Source organism: Hemitrygon akajei, chromosome 30 (assembly GCF_048418815.1).
Source record: "Hemitrygon akajei chromosome 30, sHemAka1.3, whole genome shotgun sequence".
Classification (NCBI taxonomy): domain Eukaryota; kingdom Metazoa; phylum Chordata; class Chondrichthyes; order Myliobatiformes; family Dasyatidae; genus Hemitrygon; species Hemitrygon akajei.
Window position 1 is genome coordinate 30,311,659 of NC_133153.1, and position 12,013 is coordinate 30,323,671.

The 12,013-nt window shown below is 40.4% G+C and overlaps 1 protein-coding gene and 1 pseudogene across 4 annotated transcripts in view; both read left to right on the top strand.

Moving 5' to 3' along the window:
• Positions 1–11,191, top strand: part of kif7 (kinesin family member 7) — a 48,837-nt gene extending 37,646 nt beyond the window's left edge. For 3 of the 4 annotated variants that reach the window (XM_073033218.1, XM_073033220.1, XM_073033219.1), the window contains exons 15-18: positions 532–738; positions 2,148–2,346; positions 3,855–4,019; positions 7,262–11,191. In XM_073033218.1, the coding sequence (XP_072889319.1) occupies positions 532–738; positions 2,148–2,346; positions 3,855–4,019; positions 7,262–7,653 (963 nt within the window). In that variant the 3' untranslated portion in view covers positions 7,654–11,191. The remainder of the gene's footprint in view (positions 1–531; positions 739–2,147; positions 2,347–3,854; positions 4,020–7,261) is intronic. The other variant, XR_012096831.1, reaches the window with a different exon arrangement.
• LOC140718919 (UDP-glucuronosyltransferase 2C1 pseudogene) overlaps positions 8,860–12,013 on the top strand; it is a 33,837-nt pseudogene continuing 30,683 nt past the window's right edge.

Genomic DNA, 12,013 nt, shown 5'->3' on the forward strand with positions numbered 1-12,013 from the left:
GCTTTGAGGTGAGTGAAGTTATCCACCCTGGTTCAGGAGCCTGATGGTTGTAGGATAACACCTGCTCCTGAACCTGGTGGTGTAGGATCTGAGGCTCCTGTACATTCTGCCTGATGGTGGTAATGAGAAGAAAGCATGGCCTGGATGATTGGGGGTGGGGGGGGAACCTCTTATGATGATAAAGGTTTTCAGGTCAAAACAAACAACTAGCTTTCATTTTTGCGTAACTGAATTCGCTCATCCAGATTAGAAAGTAGGAAATATTTTGTATTCTTACTAAAGTGTGATGTTCATAAATTGAATGTAAAATTCTAGCTGAGAGTTAATCGTTTTTTTCACAGGAGATTAAGCTGCAAGGTATCATGTACAAAGGGAGATTTGCACCATTCGGTATTCCATTGAAAAGTAATAATTCTGTCTCTTTCACCACACGTACTGTCTGATCTGCTGAGTGTTGTATTTTTCTTTCACGTTACCATCATCTTGCAAAATTAGACATACACTTCAGTGTTTTCAATTCTTGTTCTCTAGGAAGAAAGGATCCTTTTCCAGCTGGACGAAGCTATTGAGGCGCTTGACGCTGCCATTGAGTACAAGAATGAGACAATCACGCGTCGGCAGAGGGTGCTACGTGCCTCTGCCAGCATGCTGTCCCAGTGTGAAATGAACCTGATGGCAAAACTGAGCTACCTGTCAGCTTCCGAAACCAGAGCGCTGCTCTGCAAGTACTTCGACAAGGTAGGAGCTAACTTTTAGTATTCTTTATTTATGACCAGGAAGGGATTTGCCTCTTTTCTAAATATGTGTAATCAGTACATGTGAGCGAGGAACCAATAAAGTTTGTACTGTTTGTGCCACTGTAATCATTGTCTGACCCAGCTTTAGAGTCATTAGAATTCACCTCAAAAAGTTACTTCTCCCATCCTTCAAGCTGATCAACATCTCCACCCATTAACCCCCCCCATTACCACAACATCCACAACAGCCACTCCTCTTCACAACCCCCCAGCACCCTTCATTCCCTCCAATCGCTCTCACTTTACACTTATACTCCACATCTCATACTTACACACTAACACAGTCACTGTCCTTCTGTGTTTTCATATGTCCTACTGCTACCTCAAGGATTTCCTCTTGCCAAGAGTCACTTCAGCACTCTATCATTTCCTATCAAAGTCACTTTCTACACTAATTTTATGTACAGTATTGTGCAAAAGTCTTAGGCACACTAGATACATATGGTGCCTAGACTTCTGCACAGTGCTGTATTTGTCAACGTAGAGTGGAGAGTGAGTTTGATCTGGCAGGAGCAAAGGATGTTGGGAATGGCGAGGGTGAATTGCCAGGGAAGGGGTGTGGGACAAGTGGCAGAGGAAGAGTGCCGGTGAAGGGGGTGAGGTGGTCGAGGTTGGCAAGGGTGCAGACACATGCAGCCCTGAGGCACCAAAGCAAGTTAATTTGATTCCAAGCAACTGGTTTATTGATCATTACAGAGTGTCTCTCTAGTGCTTCCCTCTCCCTCCTCGTTTTCCCAACTCTGATTCCCCTCTCCCTGCCCTCTTCCCACACCCAGTCCACACCAGAGACCCATATCAAAATTACTCTTATCATCACTCACAAATTTGTGTTTTTTTGCGATAGCAGTACAGTGCAATACACAAAAATTACTACAGTACTGTGCCGAAGTCTAGGCACCCTAGCTATGTATATGTACGTGCCTATGACTTTTGCACAGTACTGTACATACGGCCTCACTCAGTTATCTTTTATAGGTTGCTTTTATATTTATGTTTATTGTGTTTTATGCCATTTTTATGCTGCATTGGATCCAGAGTAACAATCATTTTGTTCTCCTTTACACTCGTACTGAAGAATGACAATAAACAATCTTGAACCTCGAATTAAGCTGTACAACAGAGAAATAGATAGGCCCTTCAGACCACCACATCCGTGCCAACCTTTTTAGCCATCTGTACCATTCCCATTTGCCCTTGCTGTTTCATCTAGAGTGGATATTAGCAGCTCTGTTCTTGCCCTCTCTAGCTGCACTGCACACCTCACACTATATTGGTCAGGTAGATAGAGCGGCTTCCGGACCGCCTGCTCTTTGCGACGTGTTCTGGAGCAGTGTCGCTGTGTGACCGCAGGTGGTAACGCTCCGAGAAGAGGAGCGGAAGATGCAGCTGGCCTTCATGGAATTGGAGATGCGCGCAGAGGAGCAGCAGAAACTCGTATACTGGCTGGAGGCAGCAGTGGAGCGACAGCAGCTGGAGACCGATCGGCGCCTCACCCTGCAGCAGAAGGAACATGAACGGAACCTGCAAGTCCTGCTGCAGCACTGCCAAGGTAGTAACTGATCGCATCTGTAGAATGTATTCCAGTGATGCATATTGTACCTAAGAGCTCTGATAATGTCTTGGCATAATCATTGATACATGAAACCAGAAGACATAGGAGCAAAGTTAGGCCATTTGGCCCATTGAATCTGCTCCCCATTCCATCATGGCTGATTCATTGTCCCTCTCAACCCCATTCTCCTGCCTTCTCCCTGTAACCTTTGATGCCCTTTCTAATCAGGAACCAATCAACCTCCACTTTAAATATACACAAATACTTGGTCTCCGCAGTCATCTGTGGCAGTGAATTCCACAGATTCACTACCCTCTGGCTAAAGAAGTATCTCCTCATCTGTGTTCTCAAGGGATATAGTTTGATTTTGAAGATGTGCCCTCTGGTCCTAGACTCCCCCACTATAGGAAACATCCTCTCCATGTCCATTCTATCTTGGTCTTTCAATATTCAATAGGTGTTAATGAGATCCCCTCTTATTCTTCTAAACTGATGCCCTTACTAATTAAGAACCTATTAACCTCCACGTTAAATATACCAATGACTTGGCCTCTGCAATATAATGTATTATTTTCCATTTATCGTTTATTTTTTAAACTTTAACAACTATCCTAGAGTTAAATGTGTTAAGACTTTTATTAAGTTGTTGCAGTATGTTTCATCCAGTTTTCTGCAAAATGGCGCTGCTGCATCCAAGCTCCAGTGAGCCAGGGTCAATCCCAACTTCAGGTGCTGACTACGTGGAGATTGCCCGTTCTCACTGTGACTGTGTGGATCTCCTCCATGTATTTCGCTTTCTGAGAAAGTGCAGTTTGCTTGGATAATGAGCTACTCAATTTGCTCTGGTGTTTAGATAATTGGTAGAATTTGGTTGGGGGGGGGGGAACGTATAGAGAAGAAAATGGGTTAGGATAGAATTACTGTAAAAATATGTGCTTGATAATAAGCACAGACTCAGCAAAGGGAGGGTGTAAAGGACTGGTTTCCCCGCTGTATCTGTATATGACTTATAAACTGGGCAAAAAAACCATCAAATGCAAAGACCTCTGATTCCATTCCCAACCTGCATGCATTTAAATGATTTCTTTCAGGCCGTGATCGCATGCAGTTATCTATCTTGAATGACCTGGATGTAAAACAAAGAATAAGACCATAAAATATAGGAGCAGAATTGGTCCATTTGGGCCATTGAGTCTGCCTTGACATTTCATCGTGGCTGATCTATATCCCTCTCAGGCCCAAACTCGTAGTGGGCTGAGTGGCCGGGATCCTGTACTGTACAGTTCTGTGTTCTATACTATATTGACATTTGCAGTGTATTGTTACACAAGAACAGCAGCTAGAATGGGAAATCGATCAGTGCCTCTAGTGCAGTGCTCCACTCTTTGCCAGAAGCTTTTGGAAAGAAGGGAAAAAATGGAGCAAAAATGTTAAAGCCTTGGCACCCAGTGGAAGTTTTGTGGTACTGGTGTAATTATCTTTCTCTTTTTACCACTTACTCATAGGACAAGTGGATGAAGGAATCGCTGGGAGTCAGAAGCAGTATGAGGGTTGGATCCAAATGATGGAAAAGGAGCTTGCTTGGTACAAACAAGCAAATCATGAGTTGACCCTGAAACTGAAAGACCTATCCACTTATCTTTTGAATATTCCGGCAGAGCAGAGCAAACGTAAGGAATGCAACATGCTAGCAGATGCCGAAATTCCCATTTAACTGCTGATCCTGTATTTGTTGCTCAGTCACTTGAATAAGTTTGTTCATTCCAGAGAATGTGTGGAAACCAGTCTCACAATTTGCTATAACAGTCCATATGTTCATCAGTTTTATTTATTTAATTACTCCTGATTTGTAGAGCCTTGATATTTATGACCATTCTTTAAAAATGATTGGTAATAACAGCTGGCTCCTTTGTAATGGATGTCTCCTTGAGGCACTGCCTCTTGAAGATGTCGTCAGTGTTCGGAAGTGTTTTGCCTATGATGGAGCTGGCTGGGTCTCCTGCCGTATTCAGCTTCTTGCAATCTCTACTTTGGAGCCTCCATACCAAGTCAGAATGCTCTCCGCTGTAGATCTCTAGAAATTTGCAAGAGTCTTTGGTGACGTACCAAATTTCTTCAAGCTCATAACAAAATAGAGCTGCTGGCATGCTTTCTTTATGATTGCATCAGTTGCTGAAATCCAGGAACTTACACCCTTTCCACAGCTGACCCCTTAATGAGGACTGTTATGTGTCCTGTGGACCTCCCCTTCCTGAAGTCCACAATCATCTCTTTAGCCCTACTGACATTGAAAGTGAGGTTGTTGTAATACCATTTAACTTGTCTATCTATCTCACTCCTGTATGCCTTCTTGTCTCTATGTGAGACTGTACCAACAATGATGGTGTCACCTGCAAATTTGTGATGTTATTTAAGCTATGCTTAACCACATTATCCTACCATTAGGGAGGAGATACAGGAGCATGAAGGCTCACACTCAACAATTCAGAAACATTTCTTCCCCTCCATCATGAGATTTCTGAACAGTCCATGAACAGGACTTTGTTATTTATTTTTTTGCCTTATTCATTTATTTTGTAGTTAATAGTAACTTTGTTTACACTGTTCTGCACTCACAAAGTACAAATTTGATGTAATACTGTGAAAGTAAACCCAGTTTTGATTTAATACTAGGGGAAAGTAAAACAATGCAAGCTTACTTCCTTTTGCTGCCGTCTTCCCATAAATTCAGTATCTGATAAGGTTACCTGTGCTTCTTTTTGTCTAGATCATCCCAATGATTATTTATACATACTTGATGTCAAATGTGAAGTACAATGTACATATGCCCCATCTTTCATATCTTACAGAACTTTCCAGTACTTTACAACAAATTGAAATAGTTATGCAGTCCCTTAATAGAATGGTGCCATAGAAATATTACATCAAGTGGCACCCAGTGTAAGTTGAATAATGCCCAGGAAGGGAAAGAGGTCAAGCTTGCCTTGGATTGGGATTTTACTGGTGTACAGGCCTTTACTAGGCCTTCCCAGTGCATTTCTACAAATCTGAAAAATCCTAGGTTCAGCATTCAGTCAGAGGAAAGAAAGGTGTATGCACAGAATTAAAACCCATGCCTTTCACTGGCTCCTTCTCACTCTTTATCACTGTTAATGTCGCTGATTTGAATATTGCTAAGCTGGGAAAAGCATTTTCTGTTTTTTATGATGATTTGATGCTATATGCCAGTGTTGCTTCTACAAGTTTTTCATTACAGCTGTGCATACATGTACAAACCCCATTTCCAGAAAAGTTGGGATATTTTCCAAAATGCAATAAAAACAAAAATCTGTGATTTGTTAATTCACGTGAACCTTTATTTAACTGACAAAAGTACAAAGAAAAGATTTTCAATAGTTTTACTGACCAATTTAATTGTATTTTTTAAATATACACAAACTTAGAATTTGATGGCTGCAACACACTCAACAAAAGTTGGGACAGAGTTAAAATAAGATTGAAAAGTGCACAGAATATTCAAGTAACACCAGTTTGGAAGACTGCACATTAAGCAGGCTAATTGGTAGCAGGTGAGGTATCATGACTGGGTATAAAAGTAGTGTCAATCAAAGGCTCAGTCTTTGCAAGCAAGGATGGGTCGTGGCTCACCCCTTTGTGCCAAAATTCGTGAGAGAATTGTTAGTCAGTTCAAAAGGAACATTTCCCAATGCAAGATTGCAGAGAATTTAGGTCTTTCAACATCTACAATACATAATATTGTGAAAAGATTCAGAGACATCTCAGTGCGTAAAGGGCAAGGTCGGAAACCATTGTTGAATGCGCGTAATCTTCGAGCCCTCAGGTGGCACTGCCTAAGAAACCGTCATGCTACTGTGACAATTATAGCCACCTGGGCTCGAAAGTACTTCGGAAAACTATTGTCACTTAACACAGTCCATCGCTGCATCCAGAAATGCAACTTGAAACAGTATTACGCAAGGAGGAAGCCATACATCAACTCTATGCAGAAACGCTGGTGAGTTCTCTGGGCCCAAGCTCATCTCAGATGGACCGAAAGACTGTGGAACAGTGTGCTGTGGTCAGATGAGTCCACATTTCAGCTGGTTTTCGGAAAAAACTGGCGTTGAGTTCTCCGTGCCAAAGATGAAAATTTTGATCTTGATTGTTATCAGCGAAAGGTGCAAAAGCCAGCATCAATTATGGTATGGGGGTGCATCAGTGCCCACGGCATGGGTGAGTTGCATGTATGTGAAGGTACCATTGACTCTGAGGTGTATATTAGGATCTTAGAGAGACGTATCTTGCCATCAAGGCGACGTCTCTTCCCAGGACATTCATATTTATTTCAGCAGGACAATGCCAGATCACATTCTGCATGGGCTACAACAGCGTGGCTTTGTAGACACAGAGTGCGTGTGCTTGACTGGCCTGCTGCCAGTCCAGATCTATCTCCTATTGAAAATGTATGGCGCATCATGAAGAGCAGAATCAGACAACGGAGACCACGGACTGTTGAGCAGCTGAAGTCTTATATTAAGCAAGAATGGACAAAATTTCCAATTGGAAATCTACTGCAATTAGTATCCTCAGTTCCAAAACGATTAAAAAGTGTTATTAAAAGGAAAGGTGATGTAACACAATGGTAAACATGCCTCTGTCCCAACTTTTGTTGTGTGTGTTGCAGCCATCAAATTCTAAATTTGTGTATATTTACAAAATACAATTAGGTTGGTCAGTAAAACTATTGAAAATTTTTTCTTTGTACTTTTGTCAGTTAAATAAAGGTTCACGTGGATTAACATCACAGATTTTTGTTTTTATTGCATTTTGGAAAATATCCCAACTTTTCTGGAAATGGGGTTTGTACTATATACGTATATATGACAATAAACTCGACTTTGATTTTTTTTAGGCCTAGGAACTGTCAGTAGAGCTCAGCTGCATATTGACCGAGTGCTCCCAGCAGCCGGAGGTGAAGAAAGTGGGAACAGTATTCCATCAGAGTTTGTGGCAACAGTTGCTACTGAACGGATTGCCAAATCGAAAGAGGAGCTCCGAGATTTGGTTCACGTGCCTTTGCCACCAACGTGGCGGAGATCATCACTGCCAACAGATGATCAGACTGGTTTGGAAGAACTGGAGCATCTGTGTAATAGGGTGGTGCAGCCTGCAGAGGGCGCCATGCACTGGAATATCGCACCTGGGCAGAAGCCTCAGAAAACATTCAGAAACAGCAATCTCAATGCAAGCATTACTTACTTCAACCCTGGGATTATCGATGTTAGGAAGAATCCAGTGGGATAGCAGAACATTGAATACTACTTATTATATAAGGATGCTAAAAAGCAGATATTCATTGTACAGATAAGAAAACAACATTTTGAGGGAAAATTATTTTATTCATAAGTTTTCTACAAAACAACAAATATGAAAGGTAACAGTTAACACTTTGGTGAATTAGGCAGTAATAGAAAAGGTAAATGATGATATTTCAATTTACATTTAAATAAAAAATCTCAGTATAACGATGAGATTTATGGTTATAGCTATAAAAGGGTGAAAGTCCAACAGAAGTAAAAGAAAATAAAGATTAGGAATAGTAGTACTGGGTAGCTAAATTCATTAGCTCGCTCTTGCACAATGAGAGACCATTTCTTAAGTGTAATGCACAAAAATTGCTTAAGGAACTCAGCTGTCAGGCACTATCTATAGAAAGAAATAAAGAGTTGATGTTTTGGGCCAAAGCTCTTCATCAGGACTCGCAGTGCCACTGAAAAGCATTCTGACTGGTCTCAATGAAGGTGCTCTTTGTTTCTTTTTTTTGTTTGGTGGTCTGTATTTAATAGGGAACAGATGGAATTATAAAGTTAGTCACTGCTGTTTAAATCTCAGTTAACACTATTCTGGTTCAGAGACCATTTTCATTATCTCAAGTACCTCATCCTAGATTAGAAACTGTTTATTTTCGTAAGCCAAAATATGGTTCAAAATTCTGGTAAAGCTATCGTTTTTGTTTAATAAACACAAGATGTTGAAAATCCTGAGTAACACACAGAATATGCTGGAGAAACTCAGCAGCTCAAGTGGCATCTAAGGAAGGAAATAAAGAGTTGACGTTTCAGGCCTAGACCCTTGCCCTGATGAAGGGTCTTGGCCTGAAGCGTCAACTGTTTATTCTTTTCCGTCGATGCTGCTAACCTGCTGAGTTCCTCCAATGTTTTGTCTGTGTTACTTTTTGTTTTAAGTCAATTAGGTTCTTACATTAGGCATTGATTCTGAAGTTGTAGCTGATTGGACAATTGTTGAGCCTGATAGGCCTGTCAGTATTCTCCAGATTAAGAGTTTACAACTCAATTTCTTAATGGTTTTCAAACAAGGGAGAAATTCAGTGTTACAAGGACTGGCTAGTATTTTAAATTGGGGTTGTCTTTTTTTGGATGCAAACATTCAAAGATTTTGACAATAATAGTATTGTTTCTTACTCTGTTCAATGAAAGGCAATGAATAAAACTGGGAATCTTATTAAGAGACATCAGGAAAGCTGTTACTAGAAATTGAGACCTCTATTGCATAAGCGGCACACTTCTGAATTAAGGCTGACGTTCATTGTTAAGGTAGGCATGATTTTATTTTGTGTCTCTGATTCCAAAATTGGAGTGAAGGGTGTAGGGTTAGATGGAATGGGCAGGGGGTAAGTATAGATGACACTAGAGATTGTAACTGAATAAAGACCTCCCTATAATGTTTTCAGTAAAGGAACAAATAAATATTACTTGCAATATTTCTTGCCGAATAATAGGGCTGCCTGCAATTCCCAGGACAGTCCCTGCTGCTTAAAAAAGAAGCATTTCATAACCTGTTTAGACATTTCTAGGCAGCCTCAATTTTTACCAAATGTGAATAAGTGATCTTTCATTGATAAAGGCTGGAGCTGCTGCCACATCCAACACAGGGTGCTTGATAGAACAAGTAGCCATTGAATGCCACTTAGCTGAGAACACTACTGAGCAAATACAGGTTTCCTCAGTCGCATAACCACACTGGTCAAAACAGCAGGCACATTCTCAAAACACTAATGTGTATTGCAGAAACCCCTCTTTCTCACTGCAAAACACACTCAGCCAATCAAAACAATGAATAGTTACAGCAAAAGAGAATAACTCAAATATATAATGTAATGCATCACTAGCACATATAAGCAATCATTAGATAAATGGATCAATTGCGATCAAATAGTGGAGCAGATTTGATGGGTCGAAAGGCCTAATTCTGGTCCTATGACTCATGGTCTTATAATCACTGGGAAAATGCTGACTATCCTAATGCAGATTTCTCAAAGATACATTGTCCCACATGATAACATATTGTGTTTTATGGCCCTATCATTTGGATGTATGCCAGAAGAATGGTGTTTAATATGGCTATATTCATGGTTAGGTTTGAACCTCCCTGGTACGGTACCTGGACTGTTGCCCTTTGCCCTACCACATTCCTCCCTCGCTTCCTTGTCTGTGACATATACAAGTCATTTTAATTAACGTAGGTGAATTTGTGGTATTGCATTGAACTCCAGCTCCATCAACCTCTGTAATCTCAGTGCAGAAGACAAGGTGAAACACGTGGAGTGTATGAAAAGGAATACAGTACTTTGCAAAACCTACGTGTACAATTTTGACAACTTACCTGTACATATACCTCATTTCCTTAACCCTGTCATTGTTTTTATCAAAGGGCACTGTCACTTTCATTCTGATGCAGTGGCGTTTCAACACACTATCAGTTGTCAATATTCTGACTGTATGAATATTTGAGATGAATAATAACAGTACAGCTATCTATTTCACATAAGCGCATGGTATTGTTCACAAGCACCATCTGAACAATTGTTTCCTCTTGTACAGCATTAGACAGCTTGGCTTGCCCATCAGCCAGAAGTCTTCTTTCAGTTTTATAAAAATGCAAGTATATTTCCACTGAGTACATTTACTGCAGCACACTATTTGTATTGGTAAAACTATTCTTTTATACATGAGTGTCAATGTCAGTTACATAACATACAGGTGTGAATTTGCTATGTGTTGTCTTATCATTTCTCATCCCTGGTACTGCGCATGAACTTGGCATATTGGGCTGCACCTTTAGACCAGCCTCGTGCGTGGACAGTCCATGATTTAGGACGTGGTCAACAATTGTTGCTCATACTTTATTGGAGACCTCCGTTCTTCACAATCCTCTCCCATCAACTCTTTCAGCATGCATCTGAACCCACCCCATCAGGCTTGAGGATGCCCTCGCCTTTCATTTTCCTTGTTCAAAGAAAGCTACAACACCGCTATCCACTCTTAAGGTGCGTGAGCATGTGCTGATTGGTGTATCAGATTTGCAGTGGTAGCTTAATTCCTTGCAAAAAGGAGCCACTTTGAGTTGAAGATTTGGAATTGATTGCTGGCAGCTGGGGGCACTTGATTGTGTTTTGCTGGACCTGACACTTCAATTGATTTTTGTGTCTTCTGATCTCTGCTGTGTCCATTGTTTTGCATAGAGTTCATTCACAATTGAGACTTGTATGCACCCAATGAGAAATGGTTGACTGTAGTGCTGAGGTGGTTGCTGGTTTGCTCAAATGGAGTTCAAAATTGATCATGTGCACTTCTGGCTTACTCAAAGTGTCTAGGCAACTGAGAAAAACTGTAAAAAAAGAGAGAATTTCCTATTCTGTAAGTATTTAGATTTTTTCTTAATTCTGCTTTTTGTACTGTTTTGTACTTCATTATATTCTTGCTGTACAAGAGTTCTACTTGAGCAACATATGTTTTGCAAATAAATACAAACTGTTTCCTTATTGTTGATTTGTTTTGTTGTTACTACTTCCAGCGAAGAGATCTCCTTGGTTGATTTGCAAACGATTGGTGTAAATTCTCGTACAGCAGCGCATGTTTGCTTTAAAACATTACTCATACTTGTACTCTTAACAGCTGCATTATTAATGAATATTCTTGTACAGATTTAATGCCAATATACAGTGCCTTAAAAAAGTATTCAGCCCCCACAACTATTTTCACATTTTACTGTCTCATTTTCTAAGTTTAAAATAACATTGAAGTAGGATTTTTCAGCTAATCTGCAAAATATTGTACATCATGTCAAATCAAAAGAAAAATTCCTAAACCTGTTAACAGTTTACTAAAAATTAAAAACCAAAATTGTCAGACTGAAAAAGTATTCATCCCCTTTGTAATTATTAAGCCAACTTTCCTCAGGTGCAATTCTGTATATTACCTCACCAACTTATCCAATTTGCTGATGTAGAAAATTTGAGAATCACCTGTTTTCAATGAATTCATAAGAATAAATACCCCTCTCCCTGCAAGGTCAAACAGTATGGTAAATTTTCAATGGACCAAACCAAAATGAAGACAAAAGAGCATTCAAGACAAGTCAGGGAAATGATTATAGAAGGGCACAAATCTGGGGAAGGGTACAAGGCCATCTCAAAGGCACTGAACATACCTTGGAGCTCGATGCAGTCCGTCGTGGAAAAAATATGAAACCACAGCCATGCTGCCCCTCTAAACTTAATCGCTAAAGAAGAATCGCACTCGTAAGAGAGGCTACTGTGATACCAACAGTTACTCTGATAGAGCTGCAAAAGACAGTGGCCACA